The sequence below is a fragment of the Protomyctophum parallelum genome (genome assembly GCF_964188405.1).
Source record: "Protomyctophum parallelum genome assembly, chromosome: 9".
Taxonomy (NCBI): Eukaryota; Metazoa; Chordata; class Actinopteri; order Myctophiformes; family Myctophidae; genus Protomyctophum; species Protomyctophum parallelum.
In genome coordinates this window covers 15369174-15395106 of record NC_139706.1, presented here as the reverse complement: position 1 = coordinate 15395106, position 25933 = coordinate 15369174, and the positions used below count along the sequence as shown (strand labels likewise).

Here is a 25933-nt window from a genome sequence, read left to right as displayed (position 1 = left end):
CAATAATAACGACAATTCTACAACAGGTCGTTTTGAGGAAGCACGACAATTCTACAACAGGTCGTTTTGAGGAAGCAATCTGATTGGTTGAAACTTCGGCTTCTAGCCGTGGGTTAAACTAGCACTGTTCACCACCTAATCAAAACAAAGAATTCAGCCGCTCTGTTCTCCCAGAGCGCTAGAAAACTCGGTGGCTAGGCTAGCTAGTTTATTGGGACATTTGTGGTCGTAGTGACTACATCTGTCATTAAAAATATATTTTTTTCAGCGATTTTCTTCGTTTTAAGGGTAACTGTTGTAGAATTACCCTCTCGTGTAATATTGCTTAATGTGCTCCACGCACCTTCCACTTCCACTTCCATTTTGTGTTCCAACTCGCTATAAAGAAAACCTCCACGACGTTGAAGTATACGCACTGCACTTGAGATTGGCCACGTATCGGTTGTTAAGGAAAAGCGTGGCTCAGGCCATGTCTCACGAGTGGAGTTGCGGCATTACATTCAGTTTGACTCGGTTCCCACTTCCCACAGATAAAATTAAATTGTGAAATTAGCAGATCTGCTATTATTTCCACAATGTTTGCTTCTTTTCTTTTATATTATTTGATAATTTAGCCAATGTTTGACCAGTTCTCATAGTAGTTTGTTCATTGCTTTTGATGATTTGTATAAATAAGGTCATAAAAGTCTTTAAATTGTGGCCAAAATACATTTTGTTCGACTAAATCAACTGTAGATTTAGTAGTCTAAATTCTTATGACATTTAGTCAACTGAAACTAGAAACTAACCAAAACAAATTCCAGGTGACTAAAATGTGACTAAAACTAAGTGAAACCTATTCACGAGACTATATGGACTAAAACTAAAAATCTAAAGATGCTGCCAAAAACAACACTGCAGGTGTCATAACACAATACCTGGTGACAGCGAAGCTGTTGAGCTGCAGGAACTTGAGCAGGTCCTGTGCCTTCTCCCTGTCTCTGGCCTTCTCCTTGGCCGTCAGCGTGTCGTATGGCACCAGGAGAGGGTGGGTCCCACCGCCTTGAAACACACACACACACACACACACACACACACACACACACACACACACACACACACACACACACACACACACACACACACACACACACACACACACACACACACACACACACACACACAGATAAAATGTTTTGAGAAGTCCTTTGAGAAGTTTCAAAAGGATCATCTTAACCCATTTAGGCTATGTTTCTGTCGGTCGTTCTTAGATTTTTCAAAAATAGCAGACCTACAAGCTCGTAGCACGCCACTCGGTGGCGTGCTATGAGCTTGTAGATCGTCTATTTTTCAATAGCTAAAGCGTAACGTAATGCTAACACCTAAACGGGTTCCCGCCCCAAAATGGGTTTAACTGTACAATCCAACACCTTGCACATGTTCGGATGCGTACTAGCACTCGCATATGTCCATATATTTATTTTGTTGTTTGTTTGTTTTTTTTCTCTTTTGGTTCCGGTTCCATAAATGTAGTTGCGTATTCCTGTACAAATGTTCTTGTACCCGGTTACTGTTAGTGTAAAAAAAGCCAAAAATAATAATAAATTATACCTGTCTCGGTTAAATTGCAACGATGTCCGAAACGACCGGAACTATACAATAAAGATGGTGGCGCATCCGGTGAGAGCCACCTGATTCAAATAACCTTACAGACATCGTTAACCCAGTCACTAGGGTTTCCATTTCTCAATGGAAGAGCAGGGAAGACCACCTCCAAACATTACAGCTATATTAGTTATATTGTATTGACATACTCTATTCATCTAGATTGATTAAAATGTTTTATTTTATTCATTCAATTCAAATATGAATCCATTTCTAAATGAGGACTTAGATGAGAGAGATGAACCAACACAAAGACGTTTATCAACGTTCAAGAGAGAGAGATCCCATCGTAGCCCCTCCTCTCACCTTTAGACTGCAGCTCAAGCTTCTTCTTTCTGCCCCAAGTGTTGTGGTAGTTTTCAGCTAGCTGTTCAGCCATTGACTGGAGAGAGAGAGAGAGAGAGAGAGAGAGAGAGGGCAAGAAAAATTATACATAAAAATCAATCTCCATCATATACACAAAATACACAGAAATAGAGCAGCGTTCCACATATTTGGATTAAATGTTGACATGAGATCAGATTCTAAAAATGTCTTCTACATCCTGACAGTTTTCTGAAAAAGCTATGTTTCTATGTCAGTCGTTCTTCGATTCTTCAAAAAATAGCCTCAATATGTGCTCTAATGGTCTGTTTTAACGCAAAATAAAATCTCACGACATGTTTGTAAAGACACAGATTGAGGCTAACCTTTGCTTTTAAATTAAATATCCATATTTTTTTAAGGATTTTATGGAAGATGCTTCTGAATGTGATAAAAACAAAAATAGCCTATCTACAAGCTCTCAATACTAGTGACACGCTCTGAGGGCGAGAAGCGATCTCGCCCCAAAGGGTCGCGCGCACGCATCCGCCTGGGTGACTGGCAGACTGCTGGGCTTGCACTTTGGCATGGGGTGGTCAGATCAACATACTGTATGGAATAAATGCTGTACTGGCCATATATGGAGCGTGTCTTGATAGTGTACAGGTTTGTAGGTCTGCTATTTTTTTCGTTAAAATGTGTCGCAAATCATTGAATATATATTTCAGAGCGAACATTTCTAACAAAATATATTTGCTTCTGGGGGGGTCCCTGGAACTACATATTTTCAGATGGGGGTCCGTGGCCCAATAGAGATAATTCCGGTGGTCCTTGACATGAAAAAGGTTGAGCACCCACTGACACAGAAACATGGGGTTTTTCAGGAAAATGTTAGGATTTAGAAGCCTTTTTGAATCGACCTCGATAGACCTCGATAGACTGACACCTACCTGCAGCTCTCTGGAGAGGGCCATTCCAGTGTAGTCCACTGGCTGAGGGTTGTAGCCTTGGCTGGGGTCGTAGGTCGCCTACAGTGACACACACACACACACACACACACACACACACACACACACACACACACACAATGAACAGAGCTCAGGTTTTACTTCAACCGTCCATAATATCCAACTATCTTCCATCTCATCTCCTCCTCCCCTTGTCTCCCTGAGACAAAGCATTACAACGTAAAAAAAACAAGACAAACGCAACAAAAATGAAAACACTCATAATGCTAAACACTGAAATAATAAGATGACTGCTGATACTCATGACCCCCGATCCCCTCTACCCCCCCATCTTCCCCACTCTCCTCTCCTCTCCTCTCCTCTCCTCTCCTCTCCTCTCCTCTCCTCTCCTCTCCTCTCCTCTCCTCTCCTCTCCTCTCCTCTCCTCTCCTCTCCTCTCCTCTCCTCTCCTCTCCTCTCCCCTCCCCTCCCCTCCCCTCCCCTCCCCTCCCCTCTCCTCTCCTCTCCTCTCCTCTCCTCCACACCTGAGCAGTTTGAGAGATCTTGCGCGATGTGGCCGCAGCGGCGACCACCGCTGCCGCTCCCTCTTCTCTGGCTTTATCCATCGTCCACTCCCACGCCAGCATGGCTTTGACGGACTCCTTGATCGGCCATCTGTAGATCTCCTTGTCCTGAGAGGCAGAGAGAGAGAGAGAGAGAGATAGAGAGAGAGAGAGAGAGAGAGAGAGAGAGAGAATGTTAGACTAAACATCCACTCTGATCAAAACAGCCTGTAGGTCTGCTATTTTTGAAAAATCGAAGAGCGACTGACATAGAAGACATTTTTAGAATCTGATCTCAGGTCAGATCAGAAAACTGTCAGGATGTAGAAGACATTTTTAGAATCTGATCTCAGGTCAGAATGGGTTGAGTAAAACAATTGAGTATACTTTCCCCCACCACTGTATATAGAGTGACGGGTTGCCAGTTCCTTATACCTTCTCAGAGAAGGTCTTGTACGGCCGCAGCATGGGGTGAGTCTTGGCGTTCTCGTCCAGCTCCAATCCATACGACCAATTGTTCTGAATCTGAAAGTGGATAATAAGGTGGTAGTTGTTATAGTTGCTGCTGCGAGAGAGAGTGAGGGTCTAGCCAACACCAACTCAGGGATTCCTGGGTCGCTGCCCTCCACAATTTCCCATCCAACGTCAGGTTCTTGAGCTCTGCAGTGTTGTCAGCCAAGCTGTCGCGCCGCAGCACGTCTACATTAGGTGGTACGCTTCTTTCCCCTCCTGGCTTTGCCCTGTGGTTGGCTCCCATAGTAAGTAGCCTTGCCGAGCCATGAGGCCCATAGGGGGCAGGAGCCTATCTCCTGTTTCTGTAGCGTGAGGCAGCTTGATGTACAAGTACACCCCCTGGACATGACGCTATAGTATGTCGCAGGGACTTATACCCCACAATCCAACCCTTGATGCTGAGTGTCAAGCAGGGAGGCACTGGGGTCCCATTTTTCTTTGGTATGACCCGGGCCGGGGATCGAACCCCGACCTCCCAGTCTCAGGGCGGACACTCTAACCACAAGGCCAACTGAGCTGGTTGGCTCCCATGGGGTCAATTTACTTGGCTCAAGTTCTGGGTGGCTGACGCAGTGCCCTGCCCAGCCTCATCCTTCTCTCTCTGACTTTGGTGGTAGAACCATCACTAAACAGTGCTGCATTCAACCCCCTACCCATGTGATTTTTCTATTGATTTCTTCTGTTGTTGTTGTGATTTTGTGCATTATTGACAATGTATTTTATTCTATTGTGTGCCTCCTTGCTATGTCTTTATATATGTTTCTCTGTTAAAGCACTTTGTGCCCAGGCGGTGACGTAACCGTCTGGGCACCCGACTGGTAATCCAGTGGCAGTGTGCCGCGGGTTCGACTCCCGAGTTCGATTCCCCCATCTCTCTCCCGTTTCCTGTCAGCCTACTGTCTGTCCCTTCAAAAAACCAATAAAAGCAACAAAAAAAAAGCACTTTGTGACAGTCTACAGGTAGAACAGAGCACTTGTTTGAGCCAGAAAACCCCCAAACCACAGAAAATCTACTGAATGTGAAAGCTGCTACAGTATAAGCAATAATATGTCAAAATGTAATGACCTTTTTTTCAGACAGCCAGCAATGGGTAGAATGCTCCCAAAAAAGCGTTAGTCTCTGTGACACATATAGGTGCCGCAATATGCATTCAAAGAGTCTTTGTCATTGGTCGATGTGCCTGTCTGCTTCCTGATTGGTCAGTCATTGCGACCAGGTTGTTTTCCGACCAATGACAAAGCTTCTAGGGACATCTTTGAATGCAGATTGCGGCCTCTAGATGTGTCACAGAGACAATTTTTTGGGGGGAGAGTTCTACCCATTGCTGGCTGTCTGAATATATACAAAAAAAAAGAAAGGTCATTAAAATTCTGACATATTATTGCTTATAGTAGCTTTAAGAGTTGGGTGCAATTGAGCTCAGAATACCTAAAAAGAAAATATACGAAAGAATACAAAAAATATATGTCACGTTCCCATTTAATATGGCGGATACTAATCAATCCAATACCGATCAATTAAACATATATCTTGATCGGTTCCGATTGATTGACTCATCGGCACGACTGATCGTTTCTGATATGATTTGAAAGATCATATAGGGCAGGGGTGCCCACACTATTTTTGACTTGCGAGCTACTTTCAAAATGACGAGCTCAACAAGATCTACTCACCAAAAAACAGTATTATCCCATTGCTGATTTTTTTGACTACTGCTAACAAACTCTGTGTATACCAGCCGTTTATACACAGACTGCTTCTCAGAATGCATGTGTGTTTTTGAGTGGTGCAACAACTCCAAGGAACAGCAATGTCCGTGTTCACCTATGTGTCCGTGTGTTCACCTATGTGTCCGTGTGTTCACCTATGTGTCCGTGTGTTCACCTATGTGTCCGTGTGTTCACCTATGTGTCCGTGTGTTCACCTATGTGTCCGTGTGTCCACCTATGTCTCCATGTGATGTTAATGAGCACCAGTAGGGGCGCTGTTGAGCGCTGTTGTGCCAGAAACAGAGAGAGAGTGTGCTGCACTGTTGCTTGCTAATGAGAGAGAGAGAGAGGTGGGGGGGGGGGGGGGGGTGGGGGGGAGTTGCACCACTCAGTTCACACGCGTGTGATTTTTTAAACAGCACGAGGCACGGCGACTGACCTTTTCAAAGGCCCACTTGTCATGAGTGTGCTCCGCATACTTGTTGATGAAGGGATCCAGTCTCTCTGGGATGATGGTGCTGATGAAGAAACAAAACATATTTAGCATTCCAGCTCCCCAAATACATTCAATTCTTTAGGCTCTAGCAGTGATTCTCAACCAGTACAAATGTCAACCCCAGGTTTGACATGCATTAGCCTATACGGTCTCCCCCATTTAAAATGAATGGCATTTCTATTTCTGGGGCCCCAATTTATATTGCAAAATCAAAGTTAATTGAACTCTGAGAGTATACAAATTTATTTTCCACTTCATCACTTTTCAACCTATCTTCATATAATAGGTCCTCACTAATAAATTTTTTCTACTCAGTCTGTGTCTCATAGGAGGGCTGTGGGCAGTTTAGAAACCGTCTTCCAGTGACATCATCATTAGGCAGATTTTTATTTTAAACAAGAGTTCTTTACAAAGATGTTTAGATTTTAATTATCGTGAGAACGATGGCTTCCATTTTCGCATTGCAACTTTTCAGGACTAGAAAGCCTGCAGTTTCCATTAGCTTGTATTCCCCATCGATGATGTCACTGGAAGACAGTTTCTAAACTGCCCACAGCCCTCCTATGAGACACAGGCAGAGTAGAAAAAAACTGCACAATTTTCTCATGATTATTAGTGAGGACCTATTATATGAAGATATGTTGAAAAGTGGTGAAGTGGTCACTAAATGCATTTGGTTGCTCTAGCACCCCCTGGTGTCTTATCTGTGCACGCCACACTGTGCTCACTTCTGAGTCTCCACTGGCTTGGGGTCAAAGTTTCCCTCAGCGTCCACCGAGGCCTTCTTCTCTGTGGCGGAGAAGCTGGCGTCCACGTAGTCGGGAGGGATGGCGCCCCCTATGGCACAGAGGCAGGGCATGGCGATCTTGAAGAGCTCCTGGTCAAATTTCTGTTCAGTGGAGAAGAGCGGAGCGGAGATGTCAGATTGCTGCCACGTTTTTCATTTTTTTTACTTATGTAAAAAAAAAAAAAGTAGAATGCAATGTAGAAATACCTACAAGTAAAAAGTCAGGAATTCTACTAGTATTGACATCCAAATGTACTTAACCCATTCTATACGGGAACCGTGTTAGCATCATGTCGTGCTTTAGCTATTGAAAAATAGCAGATCTACAAGCTCATATCGCGCCACCGAGTGGCGCGATACGAGCTTGTAGGTCTGCTATTTTTGAAAAATCGAAGACACTTTTAGAATCTGATCTCAGGTCAGAATGGGTTAAAGTAGAAAGTACTCATTATGCAGAATGTCCTATTTCACAAGTTTTGTATAAAACTTGTGAATGTATTAAAAATCATTTGAAAACAGCAGATCTACAAGCTCACAATGTGTCACATCACGGCACATTGTGAGCTTGTAGACTGTTAGCTATTTTCAAATATATATATATACTCTGTATATATAGGGCTGGCGTGGTAAATCTATAATGACCCAAATCTACTAAGTAACTAGTGATAAGTTTTCAAATAATTGTAGTGGAGTACAATATTTACAATATTACAATATACAATATTTGCCTCTGATATGTAGTGGAGTAGAAGTAAAAGTACTGAAAATTGGAAACACTCCAGTAACGTGAAAGTACCTCGAAATTGCAAGTACAACACTACAGCTGTTGATTTCACTGATTAGTTGAAACCCTGTGCTACAAAATAAATAGGACATTGGTTCTCAAAACGTCAAATTAATAATAATAATAATAATAATAACGCATACTGTATGGCCCATCTGAAAAATACCAAAATTGTGTTTTGTCAAGTAATTATTTCAAGACTGAAATAATTCTGGTAAGTCAAGACGGCGGCGTGAGACTCTCACCTTGTGCGCCAGAGACTCAAAGATGCCGTAGAAGAGTTTACGGGACAGATGCAGCTCCTCCTCTGAGGTCACGCCGAAGTTGGCCCAGCCGTTGGGCAAGCAGTAGTACTTCCAGCAACGCTCGTAGTGATTCGTCAACAGCTGAAATGGATCAAAAGAAAGGCAGGAAGGAAATACAGAAGATTTTGTCAATACATATTGTACCAGAACCAAAGTTCTTCCTGCTCGGTCTGTACCCAGAGGGGACACAAGATAAAGCGTAAATGTTTATAGATATATGTATTTTACAAGCTAAGAGAATGATAGCATTGACCTGGAAGAGGCCAGACAAACCAAGTATTACACAGTAGTTCAGGGAATTGTCTTTATGTTTACCTTTGGGAAAAGATTGCATACATTCTTAAGGACAAACAAGGAATGTTTCAGGAGGTGTGGGGCCGTTTTATAAGATACATAAAGAACAATAATTTGTCACATTTAATGGATGGAGCTGAAGAGGAGTAGTGCTGTTGTTGTTTTTATGTTTTGTTTTTAGGTTGTTGTTTTGCTTTCTTTATATTAGTAATTGTATTGTCTTGTAATGTTCATTGTTGTTTTCTGTATGCTTGTATTGTCATTTGTCTGTAAAAGAGGAAAATAAATACATTGTTGAAAAAAATAAATAAAGGCACCATTTTGGTGTTAGCATCATGTTATACTTTAGCTATTGAAGAATAGCAGATCTACAAGCTCATAGCGCGCCACCGAGTGGCGCGATACGAGCTTGTAGATCTGCTATTTTTGAAAAATGGAAGAACGACTGACATTTTTGTCTCCACCAGGCCGAAGGCATGTGGGGAGAGTATGTTTTGCACTCCGTCCGTCCGTGTGTGTGTCCGTGTGTGTGTGTGTCCGTGTGTGTGTCCGTGAACAGCTAATCTCGGCCACCGTTAACCCGGTCGATGCCATATTTTGCACACACACTCCCTGGATGCCAACCATGAACCTCTGCCCCAAACTTTCCAGAACGGCCTGTTATAGCGCCACCAGGAGGCCGCTTTGTGCAAAACAAGTTTTTGCACAGTACACCTACAGATTTTGTCCAAACATCACGCAAATTGGTACACAGTCTCTCTAGAGCCATTCAACGAAACGGGTCTTTCAGATTTATCAGACTCCATCCTGATTGGTTAAGATTGGCTTCCAAAGTTCACAGGACTGCTCAGTTTAAAAAAAATGCTGCAAATCATGAACACATCGCGTGATTTCCGTGAAATTGTGCACCCACATTCCCACTAGGCCGAGGACGAAATGCCACATGAACAATTTCAACTCAGCCTCAAGGTGGCGCTATAACTGGCCCAAAAGTTTTTTGTTTTTACCTCTAACTGCACGGATCTGTGGATAACCTGGTGGAGACCTGTGCCCGGAAGGGCACTTTTTCTAGTTTGAATCTGATCTCAGGTCAGAATGGGTTAATCAGACCAGTGTGTGTCCAGTGGAAACCTTGTATGAATCTGATCTCAGGTCAGAATGGGTTAAGTGGGGGAGAAAGGCTGATGAATACAACACGGAGAAATGACCTCATCAAACCAAAATGAACAACGTTAATAATAACCTTAAGAGGCATCTTGGCGAACTCGTTGAGGATAGGCACGTCGAACACCAGCCTTCTGAGCAGATGCTGCAGCATGGAGGGCCGCAGGTACCTGAGGACGTGCACGGTCACAATTCACATTCACCAGAACATACACTGTACTGTTGACACTATACTGTATTGAGAAAAAGTAATTGTTGATATAAAATGAATGCCCCTTTTTTTTACCCGTTTAGATCCCATCTAATGCCTATCCAGAATTTTGAGAGATACAGTTAGATACTCTCATCTTATCTACTTCATCTGGGCGTTAAAGGTCTGTCTGAAAACAGCCGATCTATGAGCTCACAACACGTCGCAGATGCGATACATTGTTGAGTTTTAGATGGTCTATTTTTGACTAATTTGCGACGGCGTTCAGAATACAGAGAAGACTTAATAATAAAACTGTCAGGACGTAATAGACATTTCTTTAGAATCTGATCTCAGGTCAGCAGAGTGGGTTAAAGCCGAGGCCGCCGTGGCGGTGAACTGACTTGCAGAGCGACATGAGGCACTCCTCGATGACGTCCCTCTGGGCCTTGGTGAGGGCCCGGCCGCGCGACAGCCGGTAGATGGTGTGCAGCATGGAGTCGATCATGATGGCGCGGTGGTCCGTGCCGGCGAACAGGGGGGCGCACTTGGTGAGCAGGGGGAGCACGGCCGAGCACAGGTAGCGGTTCAGGGCCAGCGCCATCTCCGTGGTGCAGAACGACGCCTGTGGGGTGGATGAGAGGGCTTTATTGTTTGTAAGGATCCCCCATTAGCTTTTGCCTTGACAAAAGCTAGTCTTCCTGGGGTCCGACACAGACAAACATTTAACATTTTTTACATTTAACAAAGGCAATACTTGTTGTTTACAAACACTAAATCTAAATAAAACATAGTCAAATAAAATATAAAATAAGAAATAAAAAACGTAGGAGAAATAAAAAAACAAAGAAAAACATAGCAAAAAATCACTTTCAACACATTATACATTTTGAATTATTATTTTCCCAGGGTTACTGCAGTATGGTTTACATAAGGTGTTCTTTTAACTTGATTTTAAAGATTCGTCTCTTACATGAGCTACCTGTTCAAAGAAATACTGTGGTTTCTTTGTCCATAAATACATTTCTGAAAAACGTAAGAATACGTGAATGTAATCTATTCTCAACAGTAAGCCATGGAAATGATAGATTTCTGTCGGTGAACGAGAGCTCCTGTGACTCCTGAGCGTGGACGGATTATACAATATAACTTTTACAATAATGGGGATGGTTGTATTTTGTCTCCCTGTTATTCTGTTGATACATTTCGATCGTGTCAAAGGCCATGTTTCACCTAGAGACGCGGGACCTGAGAGGGATTTTGACGTTTCAATTCATCCCCAGAGCAAGCTCTGTTAGCTCAATGTCAGCACTTGTGCAGGAAACACGGTTCAAATCCGGGTTAGAAGAGGAAAGTTAGATAGTGCAGAGATTAAAATAGGGTGCATTTTGCATCCCAAAACGCAGTTTATAGTTAAGGGACGCAAATAAAACAACGACCTCTGCATTACTGTACTGTTTTCTATTGTAGTTTATTTTGCTAACTTTAGTTATAATAATCATGTATTTTTCTGTTGTAGATCTACATGAATAATATAACCACACTATAACCATATACAATGAAATGGGAGTTAAATGCTGCAATTAGTAAAAAAAAAAAAGGCAAAATATGTAGTGCTGCTTTAACCCATTTCGGGCAGTGTTAGCATTATGTTATGCTTTAGCTATTGAAAAATAGCAGATCTACAAGCTCATAGCGCACCACCGAGTGGCGCGCTACGAGCTTGTAGTTCTGCTTTTTTTATTTTTATCGAAGAACGACTGACATTTTTAGAATCTGATCTCAGGTCAGAATGGGTCAATCAGACCAGCGTGTGTCCAGTGGAAACCTCGTATGAATCTGATCTCAGGTCAGAATGGGTGAATGACGCTTACCGTGTCCAAGGAGGCAGCGGCCCTCATGTCAGGCAGGAAGCCCACCTCCAGAACGTGAAGCAGGAAGTCCTGGCTCTCCACGGCGTACACTCTGTCCAGGAACAGCACCATGGAGGCCTTGTGGTCCGGCACGAAGCTGGCCGACATCTTGGGTTCCACTATCTGGCTTTCTGCAGCGATATTCACACACAATGTCACATATTAGAAAAACCCCGTCATTGACCACGTCGACTGAAGTGACGGAACGTTCAACAGGCGGCTTGTCGTGTCCACAAATTGGTGCTTGGCGGCGGCGGCCATATTTTGGTTCCAGTTCCAAATCCACGTATTTGGGTTCTGGAACCTATTTGTTTTCTAGTGGAAACACTCTGAACTGGTTCAAGAGTAGGCAGTAAAACATAACTAAACCGGTTCAACCCCCCACATGATCCCCCCCCGGGCATGACTAGATCTGAGGCCGATTGACACAGATTAATACTGGGACACACTTTTCCGCGTAACAGACCCACCGATAACCCACTCCTTCAATCACTTTAGATCATTCGCAGGTGATTCCACATCTCTGTAGCTGTACTGGGGAAGGGGAGCGCTTGATTGCTTTACAAACACATGCCGTGTGGACGTCTAAGCACCGCCCGGCTCATATGACCCGTGAATGTGTGGCTCCAGGCGGCCCCGTAAAGACATCAAGCGCTATTCTCCCGTCACATAGCCTATACTTGCCGAGCACAACAAGGAAGTGATGTGGCTCGCTCTAGTGGAGCAAAGCGTAGCTACTTTTGTGAATTAAATAGTTTTATTAGGTTAATATTGCTATATCGAGGCCCCAGCTTACCGGGTATTTTACACTGGTTGGGGGGTAGAAAACCCTCCGCTGCGCCTCGGGTCTGCCTACGCCCCCAGCCAGTATAAAATACCCGGTAACCTGAGACCTCTCGTGGCTTATTGCTTAATTATTACCTCCTCTGAAGGTGGGGATCTGCACAGAGAGGCTGATGACTCCAACCAGGTCCTCGATGGGAACCAGGGACCTCAGGATGGCTCGGATCCTCAGTGCTTCACCCTTCCCTGCTTGGATCAGCTGTGGAAGGAGAACATGTTAGGTCACCACGAGGGTTCTATGATCCTAAAAGCAAAAGAAAACGTGTCATGTCATAGTATAATGTGTTTTCCTTTGAGCTGGAAGTTTAGCTTAGCCTAGCCCTCAAATTTGAGGTCCCATGGACCATGGGCTGACGCACATGACGTCATGAACGTCCGTCCGTCCGTCCGTCCGCCTCCACGCAAGTGCTGCAGTTCCTCTTTTTGCCAGTAAGAGGCGTCGGATAGCCTTATTGGTGTAGAGTCACCATGTACTCACATGCATCTCCGGGGCGCAGCGGCCCAAAAGGTCGATGAGGGCAGAGTAGAAGGACATGATGGCGTTCCCCAGGTGGATGCGGTTCTCTTCCTGCTGTCCCTCACCGCCATACCTGGTCACATCAACCAGGAAACACAACAAGAGACATGTTAGATCCATCGAGACAAATCCTTCCTCAAGCAGATTAGAGTAGTAGAGTAGAGTTTATTTATTTTGGTCATTATAACAAATCAATACAGTGCCTGCTTTTTTTTTTGCAAAAGAAACATTGACCAAAAAGGTGTAGGGCTGAAGCCTAAGCCTACTCTTCCAACAAACAAATGGCTTTCATAGGTAAAATAATACAACAAAGCAAACAGAAGGGGAAAAAAAACAAGAAAACAAAACGAAAAGAAACAAACACAACACAAAACAAAAACAAAGACAGACAGGACAATACAGTTAACAGGAACAAGACAAAAAAGAACAAAAACAACAAAACAAAACACAAAACGAGAAAACAGAGCTATGTATTACTTGTGCAACATTCACCCCCTTTCATTTATATGTATACTCTAGTCTAGGGGCCTTGGTTCCCAAACTGTGGTGCGTGCACCCCCTTGTCGTGCGCGACATGCACATTCTAATGGTGGTGCTGCTATGGTTTAATTTTATTAAATATATTGACATATTATGCCAATATATGGCAAGTATATGCATAATATAGCCTATGGCATTATATTATGCCATATTCAGGTTCATATATGTGCATATATGTGGATTATGTGGATGCGGGTACCCCTTTTTGTGTTTTAACTAAGCATTATGTTATACTTTATAGCTATTGAAAAATTGGGTGGCGCACTACGAGCTTGTGGGTCTGCTATTTTAATCGTAAAAATGCGGCACAAATCTTTGAATATTATATATTCTTTCAGAGCGAACGTTTTATTTTATTTCTCGACATCAGGCCCTAAATGGGCTATAGCCCGGGGATATTCCCCAGTCCGTCTCCTCAGCCAACATGCTTATACTCACATGAAGCGCCGGTCCTTCTTGACGGTGGGCCCGTCCCTGGCGGGGTCCTCCGAGATCTTGATGGCCTCCTCGATGGCGCACAGCAGGCCGTTGCCGCCCTCTCCTCGGAGGGCGGGGCCAAAGCACTCGGGGCGGCGGATGAGCAGACGGACCACCACGTTGGCGTTCTCCTCCACGCTCTCCCCTGTGACGAGGAGGAAAAGGTGCACAGCTGGTGTCAATTGGTGCAATTACCGCTCGTTAAACTCATAGTATATATCTCTACGCTTGCACTCGAGTGATGATTCATGCTAGCGCGAAATCAATCAGTGTTTGACTGGCGAAAGGGCCTTTCTGTGTGGCGTTGGTATGTTCTCCCCTAGGGTAGGTATATACAGTACCCTCACAAATAACATGCAGTAATCCTGGTCTCTAAACTGCCTCGGCATGATGGAGGGGAAAGGAACTGGTCGGAATAACGTGTTCCTTCCACGCGCTATACGTCCGGCCGGGGAAATTGTGGGATAGAAAATGTAATAATAAATAAACATGACAGACCGTTGACAAAGACAGCGAATCGGAGGAAGTCCAGGTATTTCTCTCCTCCGCACGGGTTCCATCCGATGTCAGGGTAGCCCTTGGACAGCAGCATGGGGCAGCTCTGCAGCCCACAGCCGGCCAGGTACGTCACCACCTGCAGCACATCAGCAATCACAGTCACTTTGTCACCAGTGTTGTTTTTACGGCGACTGAAACTATGTCGACTACCTTTTTACACTGACGAAAACTAAATGAAAACTAAGCTATGACGACTAAAACTAAATATATTGACAATTTCGTCAACAAATAAAAACTAGATTAAAATGTTAGGAAGGGACTAGCGGACAAGAGATCCAGTATTTAGTCATTTTACACTTGGTTGCTGAAAGTAGCAGATCTGCTACTTTCAGCAAGTGTAAATTACGATGTCATTACGATGGCACCATCAACGCCCACCAAAATACATTTTAGTCGACCAAATCAACTGTAAATTTAGTCGACTCAATCAACTGTAAATGTAGTCGACTAAAATCTTATATTTAGTCGATTAAAACTAGACTAACACGACTAAAACTAAAATAAAAGATTTGCTGCCAAAAACAAGTTCAGTTTGTCACCACCTATCAGTCAAACATCAATCACACTTCACACATACAACGGGAAGTTGCGTTAGTAAGTAAATACTGTCTTACAGTATGACCGATTTATATTATACAAAAAGATTATCGTGTTTTAGATCTACAAGCTCATAGCGCGCCACCGAGTGGCGCGCTATGAGCTTGTAGGTCTGCTATTTTTGAAAAATCGAAGAACCACTGACATAGAAACATAGCTTTTTCAGAAAACTGTCAGGATGTAGAAGACATTTTTAGAATCTGATCTCAGGTCAAAATGGGATAATACTTGACCAATAGAATCCTGAAAATTAGCAGCTTTGGAGATAATGAGGTCTCCACTCCCGACAGAGAGGATATTATTAATATGTGGTGTTCTTGTTGTCCAAACCTTCTCCAGGTCCTGCTCTTGGAGAGCCAAGGCCAGCTCGTTGTTGTCGATGCAGGAAGCAGCAGCGACGTCCAGCGGGGTGGAGCCACGCATGCCTGCAGCGTTTAAAGTTCAAAGTCAAAGTTCAAAGTCAATGCAGAATACAACGAAAACTATAGCTATACGCTATAGAGAGAGCCATGTCTACATGAAGCCTATGCCAACGCCTGTAGGAGGTCGAGGCTAGGGGAAGTACTACGGCAAGTGCTATGGGCTAAGATGGCGTCAAACTGCAGGATTCCTTGAAATGAAAACTTATAGGGAGCCACTGCTTTAAGCAACAGCAAAAGAAGGGAGTAAAGGAATAAAAACAATTGTTCTATATATATCACCCAATTCCAAAATGTTCCCTTTTCTGAAATTTAAAAATACAAAAAAAAAAAACAGGAAATTAAGAACATTTTGTGTTTTTAAAACAAAGCAATACAGCCTCATCAATATTGGTATTATGACTTCATTCATAAATCATATATCACATGACGTTGCTTTAGCCCATTTTGGGCGGGGACCCCTTTTGGTTTAGCTATTGAAAAATAGCAGATCTACAAGCTCATAGCGCGCCACCGAGTGGCGCGCTACGAGCTTGTAGGTCTGCTAATTATTTTTTTATCGTGAAAATGTGGCACAAATCTTTGAATATAATTATATTCTTTCAGAGCGAACGTTTTTTTTATTTTGACGTCAGGCCAAAATGGGTTTTAAGCAACGTGCGTAAAGGAATAAAAACTTCTACGTATATAGACCGATTCACAGAGGGGTGCCATGCAGGGCGCGGCCATTACTGAGGTGTAATCCGTGGAGCGGGTGCTCCGTAGGCCAGGTGTAGCTAATCAGTGCTGTTGCGCTTAATGGTACACCTCAGTAATGGCCACACCCAGGAAACCCTCTGTGAATCGGTCTATCCACACTTTTCCTGGGCTGTGTGTGCTCCAGTTCCTGTTGATTTCATTGGATATCATTGGTCATCTGACCAGTTTCATTGGCTTTCATTGGATCAAATCGACAGGAACTGGAGCACACACAGCCCAGGAAAAGTGTGGATAGAAAATGAGCTGGTAATATGAATGGGTATGAATGTTTTTGGAGCCGAGACTGACCCAGGCCTATCCCGCTGTTCTGCAGCAGGTAGCTCAGGTGGTCGAACATGGAGCGCTGGTTCTGCCGGCTGATGCGACAGAAGTAACAGAGGAAGCGACAGCAGTTGGTCACCATCTGGGGGAACCGGATCTCCTGTGGAGGGAGAGAGAGAGAGAGAGAGAGTGGAATGACACTGTGAGATACATTATTCATTGGTTTATTTTAATTACGTACACAGTACCCTCGATATGTGCTCTAATGGTCTGTTCTATTTCGTCCCTGCTGACCGCCAGAGGCGGTGCTTTAAGCACTGAATACGTCCCTTCGCGCATGCGCAGTCGAGTATTTTATACCAACAATGTCGGTTGACCCCGTGATGACCCGGAGTCGTCTATAACTTCCGGCAGTCATCCGGGGCTCAGTCCCTAATTTCTTCTCGCTTGCGCAAGTTGTACATAGCACAGAGTTCTACAGCAGAATTAAACTGCACGATAACAGAACTATTGCTTTGAGTCGACGCTAGTATTATTTGTTTACTACTTACCTATACTACTTATACTTATACTACTTATACTTATAAGTGTACTTATCTACTGCTATATTACTCTGCCTCTCTGAGCGAGTCTTTACTGGCACTGGCCAGCTATATAGCACCGCCGCGTGCTACAAACGGCGACCTGAGCGTCCCGTTTAGCACCCGTCAAAGTTGAACGGATAGCTCGTTCTCTTTGACAGCTTACGCTGTCTTGTTTTCCCACGAAGGCTGCGCCGCAGTGCTGGTGACGGCAAGCGTTAGCGCTACCCGCTCCCAGCACGTGAGTCGACGCTATTATTATTTGCTTACTACTTATACTTATACTACTTATACTTATACTTATACTACTTATAAGTGTACTTATTTACTGCTATATTACTCTGCCTCTCTGAATGAGTCTTTGCTGGCACTGGCCAGCTATATAGCACCACCGCGAGGTTACGTCAGTAACCCCGGTTATATGAATTGGCTTGACTGATTTAGTCACTTGTTCTCAAATAGTGTACTTTAATTTCGGCACAGAGCCATTGCCACTTTATAGGTTGGTTTTTCTGAAATTATATATATATAACTATATCATTATATATATATCATATATACTGGTCTCTGCTAGAGCACCCCTTACCTGGCATAGGCGGCGTGCGCGCCCCCTCCCTCCAGCTAAGCGGCCTTTAGCAGCTACAGTAGCCTCTACTGGCACAGGCAGCGTCCGCGCTCCCTTCCTACCAGTTTACGGCTCCACCCCTAGCGACCACTAGCGTCCGCGCTCTGGGCTACATCTGCGGGTTTCCAATGGACGAACCCCGCCACCACCTGTGCACCTCCTGCCAGGCTCCTCTGCGGCCAGAGGATGGGCATGACCTCTGCCCTGGGTGCCTTGGCCCCCAACATCTGAGGGAGGCACTCGGTGACAACCCATGTCACGTGGACGCAGGAGCGTCCAATCTCTCTCGCCGGTAATGAAGGCTAACAAAACCCTCCCCGGACAGAAGGTACGTTATCGTTTAAAGCGGCGCTATCCCCGCTAAACAGACGTTCATATGATATCATATACTTATCATGGCATAACCTCCTGTGTGTGGGTAAAGGCTGCGTTCGCGCCGCCTCCCTGCTCTGCATACGAGGTCTGTTCGACTGTGAACGCTAGCGCTTATTATAAGCGACTATAAGACTTGCCGAAGGATAAGAACACTGTCATATTACCTTCGTTTGTTAAACACGCTACTTTTTAAGCTTTGTTTAGCCCCTGCTGGTGATGGCAAGAGCCTTGCTGGCCAAAGCCATATACCGATATTGGCAGCATTCAAGCTTAACTGCTTTTGCGAATAGCTGTATTGTTGTTGTTATTATCAGCCCGGTACAGGAGCAGCTTCCTGCGTCCTCCCAGGGTATTGATGTTGCTACCAGTATAGTTTGTAGCAAAATAGTATTAACAGCTACTGGTGTACATAGCCTGTCTGGTTGTTAACCCAGCTGGCCCCCAGTAGTGGGCCTAGCTGAAGCTGCTACCAGTATGTCTAGAGCTCAAAGCTCCATTAACAGTTTTTGCATATACAGTGGGTGCAACCTGGTTTGTTCCCACAGGTCGGATTAGTGCCCCTGGGTACCTGTAGGTCCTATTAGCCCAGCTGGTCCCCAGCACAGAGTATCTGGCGCTGCTGACAGCGTAGCTCACAGCTGCTACCAGTAGCTTAAAGTTAAAGCTGTTTATGAACAGGCTATAGCTTGTCTTGTTTTTTAGTAGCCTAGCTGGTCTCCAGCATAGCTCTCTAACTGGCGCTGCTACCTGTAGTTGTAGCCCAAGCGCTTATTATACTATTGAAGATAAAAAGCTATCTGTATATAGCTTGCCTTACTGTTTGTTGGCCCAGCTGGTACAGGGCAGGCAGCGTATGCGCTCCGCTCCTCCAGCATACGGCCAGCTTGATGTTACTTACTACTAATCGTTTGTTAGCTCAAGCATTTATTAACAGCTATTGGTGTATAGCTTGTTATGTTCATTAGCTGCAGCTGATACAGGCAGCGTACGCGCTCCCTTCCTTCAGCAGGTGGCCCCTATCGGTGGAGCTATCGGTTGTAGCCTTTTCTCCAAAACTAGCTTGTGTCGGTTTATTTAACCGAACCTGGCTGGGGTAGGCAGCGGTAGCGCTCCCTCCTCCCAGCATGAATGCGTAGTAGTGCACACGTGACTAGTGTAGCAAACATAAATAATGCACTGGAGTTTGGATAAGCGTCATAGTGCCGTGATAAACGGTCACATAGGAAACACTACAGCTGCTACATAGCAGCGTCCAAACCTTGACTGAAGGCTACTTTATTATCATAAATTATAAGTAAGCCTCCGCCGGGGGTACAGGTAGCGTAAAGCTCCCCTCCCCCACCGCGACCATGCAGGTCGCACAGTCTATCTAACAGCAACGTTTGTGTGCTGTTTCTATGATGCACTTTACATCTGGTTGAATCTCAAAGTGCTGCAATGAGCATTTGCATAAACGTAAATGCATATTCACATGCTGCGGCAGGTATAGCAGCATTCAGTTTTTCGATTAAGTCATTATATGCCGATCTAAGTTAAAGCCTCTGCTGGCACAGGCAGCGTACGCGCCCCCTCCCTGCAGCATATGGCCAACACCTAACAAACCAGTAGCGTCCGCGCCCTGGGCTAGTTGGGACTGGTGTGCACCGGCCGGTCCAAAGGAACCGGTGCCACCACAACGGAGAGCACCCACTTTCGTACCTCGAAAGCCTCTGCTGGTACAGACAGCGTATGCGCTCCCTCAAGCATATGGCCAACACCTAGCAACCAGTAGCGTCCGCGCCCTGGGCTAGTTGGGACTTGTGTGCACCGGCCGGTCCAGAGTAACCGGTGCCACCACAATGGAGAGCTCCCACTTTTGTACCTCGTGTGAAGCTCTCCTTCAGCCGTGAGCCGACCTTGGTCCTGCCCCGTGTGCCAGGAGGAAAAGGTCTGACCGCTGACTACAGCAGATCCGAGAGGGCTCAGCTATCTGCAGAGTTGGCCCGCATGAGGGCCATGCTCACTTCAGATAACACCTAGGCACCTCGGAGGGTGCCGAAGCGCCTACCTCTCCGATGCCACAACTGACTCGAGGTTGATGTGCTCTCCCCGACAGCTTAAGCTACGCACTTCCATGACTATGAGGAAGATGCAGAAGGCGGTGCCTCCCAGGCATCAGAGCCGGCCTCCCACTTCTCAGCTCATGCGCATAGCCGTGGAACGCATACTAAAGCAGGCAGTCGGCTCCTCCAAGCGCCTTCTTCTTGCTGTCTTCGCCGTCCCCCACGCCTGTACCTGAGACAGCTACAGGCCTGCCGGGCGAACGATCAGGGCTCTCTCCCATCTCTATACCGATGGTGAAATCCTGGCAGCCCTGCCCTGATTGGGAAAAGTGTCCTGAGACAACCCGTTGCGACGTGACACTTTAATAGATTTGAACGCACAAGGCGATAAGGGCTGGCCTGGGTTACATGCCAGCCACCAAGCCTGTCATTGCATCCCTCATTGTGTTCCCCAACGAGGCCCGGCGGCAGAACGCTAGGTGACCTCGACCCCAGTGCAGGAGCACAGACAACCTGCTCACTGGGGCCTCCCGTTCACACTTAATAGTGGCAACGTTAATACTGGCTCAGTCACCTTTGGTGTGTCACTGGAGGCATTGGCGTCATGTCCTCAGAGCGTGGGCGGCTGATGTCCATCGTATCTCTAGCCCATCGCCAAGTCGGGTTTTCACAGTCAAGCTTGACTGATGAGCCTAGGCCAACTCTTCGTAGTCTCCCTGAGGAGCCAGGAGCACTAGGTGGTTCAGCCGGGCGAGAATCGCCGGAGCGAACCATCCAGGGGGGGAAGACCAGGCTGCAGCTTGCAGGCCTACGACACATCCCGCCTCCCAAAGGGCCGAGCTCCAACATTGATGAAATCATCTTGACTGCCCTCGGAGCTCGCGTATCACCGCCGGCCCACACTAGAGGCCAGCGTGTTCCCTGGCGTCCCACGCAGGGACCTGACTGTGACTGTGACTTTCCGGGCTGTGCAGTGCCTTCTGACGCCAGCCCCCCATATCCGGCGGGTCAAAATGGCCATTATCAGCAACATGACGAGAGCCCTACTATCAGACCAGGAGTGATGTGTCCTCCTGCCCAAGGGCGCAACAGAGGCTGTATATCCTCAGTCACACTAAGGGAAGTCCGATCTACATACTTCCTCGTGACGCAAGACAGACGGGTGTCGACATGTCTTGAATCTGATGGGACCCATATGAAGTTTATGCCAGTCTACTGGGCCGAACACGGCAATGTGCTGGAGTGGCAAGTGGTGCGCTCCGCTCTATAGCACACATTCTCATACTCATGGGACCTTAACCGGGTACTGGACGCCCTGTGCGGGCCTACCTTCGAACCCTTGGCACAGGCAGAGCTGAAGTGGGTGTCATGCAAGACAGCCCTTCTCCTGGCCATTACATTGGCAAAGCGCGTCAGTGAACTGCACGCTCTGTCAGTCAGCGAATCATGTCTGAGGTGGAACGCAGACGGCTCGGGGGTCACGCTGTGGCCAAACATAGCATTCCTCCCGAAGGTGCTGTCGCAGGCTCACCTCAACCGGCCTATCAGGCTGGCTCGATTCAACCCCCCACCTGGGGAGCTGACAGACAAACTGGAGCTGTTGTGCCCAGTCCGGGCCCTGAGAGCCTACATTGAAGCTACTGCACGCATCAGGCGAGCAGAGCAGCTGTTCTTTTGCCATAGTGGTGTGAACAAAGGCGGCGCTCCCTCCAAGCAGCGCCTGTCCCACTGGATTGTAGACACAATCAGCCACGCCTATGAGGCAAGTAACCTCCCCGTACCATCAGGGGTACGGTGCCACTCTACAAGGAGCATTTCCACATCATGGGCTGCCATGAGAGGGGTGCCCTTGGAGGACATTTGTGCCGCCGCCTCATGGGCTTCGGCAGGCACTTTCTCAAGGTACTACAGGGTGAATGTTGCCACTCCCCACCCAGTGGACGTGGCCCTCTTCCCCGAATCCTCCGGTTCTACCCTTTGAGGTCTGTAATCAGGATTCCTCGTGACTTGGCTGGTATAAGTCATTCAGTGCTTAAAGCACCGCCTCTGGCGGTCAGCAGGGACGAAATAGAACGATAGTTACGTATGTAACTACGGTTCTATGAGTCCTGAATGACCGCCAGAGGCACTCTTGTCACTCAGAATCCTCGTGTTCTCGCGAGAAGATTCTGTAGGGACTGAGCCCCGGATGACTGCCGGAAGTTATAGACGACTCCGGGTCATCACGGGGTCAACCGACATTGTTGGTATAAAATACTCGACTGCGCATGCGCGAAGGGACGTATTCAGTGCTTAAAGCACCGCCTCTGGCGGTCATTCAGGACTCATAGAACCGTAGTTACATACGTAACTATCGTTTTAACCTGACCTCGAAATTATTTAAAAAAAAATCTTCTAAATCCTCCGGTTTTCTGAAATAAATATTTTCACGGTTTTAAAAAAATAGCAGACCTACACGCTCGTAGCGCGCCACTCGGTGGCGCGCTATGAGCTTGTAGATCTGCTATTTTTCAATAGCTAAAGCACATAACATAATGCTAACACTAAAAGGGGTTCCCGGCCCAAAATGGGTTTAAATGCAGACACTTAAAACACTCCCTGATACTTTGCCACTTTATCTCAGTTTGCCTATACTGTCTGTCCCTCCTAAACCGTCTCCTCAGCTTTCCTACTGTCTGTCTCTCCTAGGGCCGAATCATACTCCTACTTTAGAGCCCAATAAAAGTCGGTTCGGCTCTGTAGAGCCTACAATGTGACGTCATTTGAGGTTCGGGGGGGGGGGGGGGGGGGGGGGGGGGGTGGGTACCGTCCTAAAGTCGGCTCTTCGGTGCAACTGAGAGTTTCTGACGAGCCGAAAACATTTCCGAAAACAGCTGTAAAATAGGAGTATGAATTGGCCCCAACACTGTCTTTCTCTCAGCTTTCCTACTGTCTGTGAATCCTATACATTGTCTTCTCAGTTTTCCTATTGTCTTTTGTCTTGTCTCTCCGACACGGCCTTTCTCTCACGTGTCCTATACTGTCTGTAATATCTCCTGCTCTGTCTGACTCTCAACATTTCCTATTGTCTGTCTCTCCTACGGTATTGTCTACTTCTCAGCGTTCACGCCGTCTTTCCAAATAAAGGGAGTGTGTTAATCAATTTTGGTGTTAGCATTATGCTATGCTTTAGCTATTGAAAAATAGCAGATCTACAAGCTCATAGCGCGCCACCGAGTGGCGCGCTACGAGCTTGTAGGTCTGCTATTTTTTTAAACTGTCAGGATTTAAGACATTTTTTTTAATCTGATCTCAGGTCAAAATGCGTTAAAGAACCACCATTCTTCTGTGCGTTAGAATCTGATCTCAGGTCAGAATGGGTTAATGTTTATACCTTGGAGTCTCCTCCGCCTCCCAACACGTTGACCATGACCTCCATGACGGTCTCGTGCATGCCCAGCGCCCGCATCAGGTTGGGATGCTGGTAGAACACCTTGTTGTTCATGATGTTCCTGGACCAATCAAATCAAAAAACATTATATCACAGAACAGAAGTATAAGATATATACTTATATACGAGCTTGTAGGTCTGCTATTTTTCAAAAGTCGTGAAAATGTGTCACAAATCTTTGAATATATATTTCAGAGCGAACATTTTTAACTAAAATATTGGCTTCTGGGGGGGTCCCTGGAACTACATATTTTGAGATGGGGGTCCGTGGCCCAATAGAGATCATTCCGGGGGTCCTTGACATGAAAAAAGTTGAGCACCGCTGACACAGAAACATGGGTTTTTTTTCTCCGAAAAACGTTAGGATTTTGAAGCCTTTTTTTTTTTTTTTTATCGACCTCGGTCCAAAATGGCTTATAATAATCTCCGATTAGGCCACCACTGACCCTATGCTCTGGATCATGAGCCTCTCCTCCTCCGGCCCCATCTGGACGATGAGCAGCGAGCGGATGCAGCCCAGGCACTCCAGCAGGTCCATGGTGTCCTGGACGGAGATGGCGTTGACCGTGTAGGCCTTGGGCAGGGCCCGGATCAGCTCGCCCAGGCCGTCGTACTGCCTGTGGAGCAGGCTGAACATGATCCTCACCAGCTCGGGGTTCTGGATGAAGGACTCCTGGGCCCAGTGGATCATGGTGTGGGAGATCAGCTCCTGGAGGGTACCTGTGGTGGGGGGGGGTATGATTTACCTATTGAAAAATAGCAGATCTACAAGCTCATAGCGTGCCACCGAGTGGCGCGCTATGAGCTTGTAGGTCTGCTATTTTTTTTAAAGTCGTGGAAATGTGTCGCAAATCTTTGAATGTATATTTCGGAGCGAACATTTTTTAAGATATTTTTTTTTTGCGGCTTACGCCTTTTATTGGTTTTTTGAAGGGACAGACAGTAGGCTGACAGGAAACGGGAGAGAGATGGGGGAAGACATGCAGTAAAGGCCGTGTCGGGCTCGGGAGTCGAACCCGCGGCACACTGCGACTGGATTACCAGTCGGGTGCCCAGACGGTTACGCCACCGCCTGGGCGGAGCGAACATTTTTAACAAAAATATTGGCTTCTGGGGGGGGGGGGGGGAGGGGGGGGTCCCTGGAACTACATATTTTGAGATGGGGGGGGGGGGGGGAATCCAGACGGGTGAGGATTGTTACGGGTTTGTACAGGAAAACGATACAGCTTGTAGATCGGCTATTTTCAGCAAGTATAAAATCAGTCGGCAGTCGGCGAAAAATGCCGACTGCCGTTTTTCGCTGACGGAAACTGAATGGAAACTAATTGAAAGCTGAGCTGTGATGACTAAAACTAAATTATAATGACACGTTTCGTCAACAAATAAAAAAACTAGACTGAAACGTTTGGAAGGGACTAGTGGATATTCCGGATAAGACATCCAGTTTAAGTAAAAAGATTGTCATTTTACACTTGGGTTGCATGCCGAAAAACAGCCGATCTACAAGCTCACAACATGTCGGCATCTGGGCCTAATTAAGCTACAGTATACTTCGTCAGAATCGCCACCGCTTCGTGTGAGAAATCAGTTGTGTTTTCAAGTGTTTGATTATCATGTTTTTTGTCATTGGTCCTTACTCAGAGCCTTAGATATAGACACATTACGCAAATTGGATTAACTTCATGGGGCTTCATGAAGTCCAATGGCGGCTCTCCTACATAGACTTCTATTGAGAATGGGGGGGGGACAACCAACTGGGACCGGAAGTCCTGGACCGGAAGTATAGGCAAGAAATGCACTGGACTCAGGCAACAGCCCAGCTTTAATGACCTTAAATCCCTTTATTTTGGATTGTTTTGTAGTAATAGTACAACATAAACATTAAAAGAGACTTTAGTTGTTACTATACAATACTTTAAAACAGCTAAAATAGCTCTTATTTTCGCGCCGCCCCTCGTTGAAAACAATGTATTTCCAACTCCAGCTCGTCCCAAGTTCGGGCTGCACTCGAGCGCTCGGTTTCTGCCCCCCCCCCCCCTCTCTATATCGTATATACTCTTCTAATTAGCTCTGGTCGACTTACTGGGCTTGGGCTCCTCCTCCGGTTCCGGCTCCGGCTCTTCCACCTTGCGGATGTTCTTGACCTTGTCCACCAGGCTGTACAGTTTGCCTATCAGAGAGGTGTCCACCTCCTCCTCCTCGGCCGCCTGCTCTATTTGGATACCTGGAAAAGAAGGAAAAGGGGGACGTTAAATCCTCGTTAGCGGTGTTGTTTTCGTCGACTAAAAACCTAAGA

At 46.0% G+C, this 25933-nt stretch overlaps 1 protein-coding gene across 2 annotated transcripts in view; it reads right to left on the bottom strand.

Annotated features, from left to right (window-relative positions):
• The window catches only part of ryr1b (ryanodine receptor 1b (skeletal)), a 142662-nt gene that overhangs the window by 63066 nt on the left and 53663 nt on the right, over nt 1-25933 (bottom strand). For both annotated transcript variants that reach the window (XM_083773529.1, XM_083773530.1), the window contains exons 40-59: nt 25721-25861; nt 24084-24357; nt 23581-23698; nt 16612-16744; nt 15476-15570; nt 14489-14624; nt 13952-14135; nt 12935-13046; nt 12535-12655; nt 11575-11744; nt 10105-10325; nt 9590-9680; nt 7993-8133; nt 6905-7065; nt 6120-6198; nt 3893-3982; nt 3440-3586; nt 2898-2975; nt 1951-2026; nt 918-1041 (exon numbers count right to left, since the gene is read on the bottom strand). In XM_083773529.1, the coding sequence (XP_083629655.1) occupies nt 918-1041; nt 1951-2026; nt 2898-2975; nt 3440-3586; nt 3893-3982; nt 6120-6198; nt 6905-7065; nt 7993-8133; nt 9590-9680; nt 10105-10325; nt 11575-11744; nt 12535-12655; nt 12935-13046; nt 13952-14135; nt 14489-14624; nt 15476-15570; nt 16612-16744; nt 23581-23698; nt 24084-24357; nt 25721-25861 (2692 nt within the window). The remainder of the gene's footprint in view (nt 1-917; nt 1042-1950; nt 2027-2897; nt 2976-3439; nt 3587-3892; nt 3983-6119; nt 6199-6904; nt 7066-7992; nt 8134-9589; nt 9681-10104; nt 10326-11574; nt 11745-12534; nt 12656-12934; nt 13047-13951; nt 14136-14488; nt 14625-15475; nt 15571-16611; nt 16745-23580; nt 23699-24083; nt 24358-25720; nt 25862-25933) is intronic.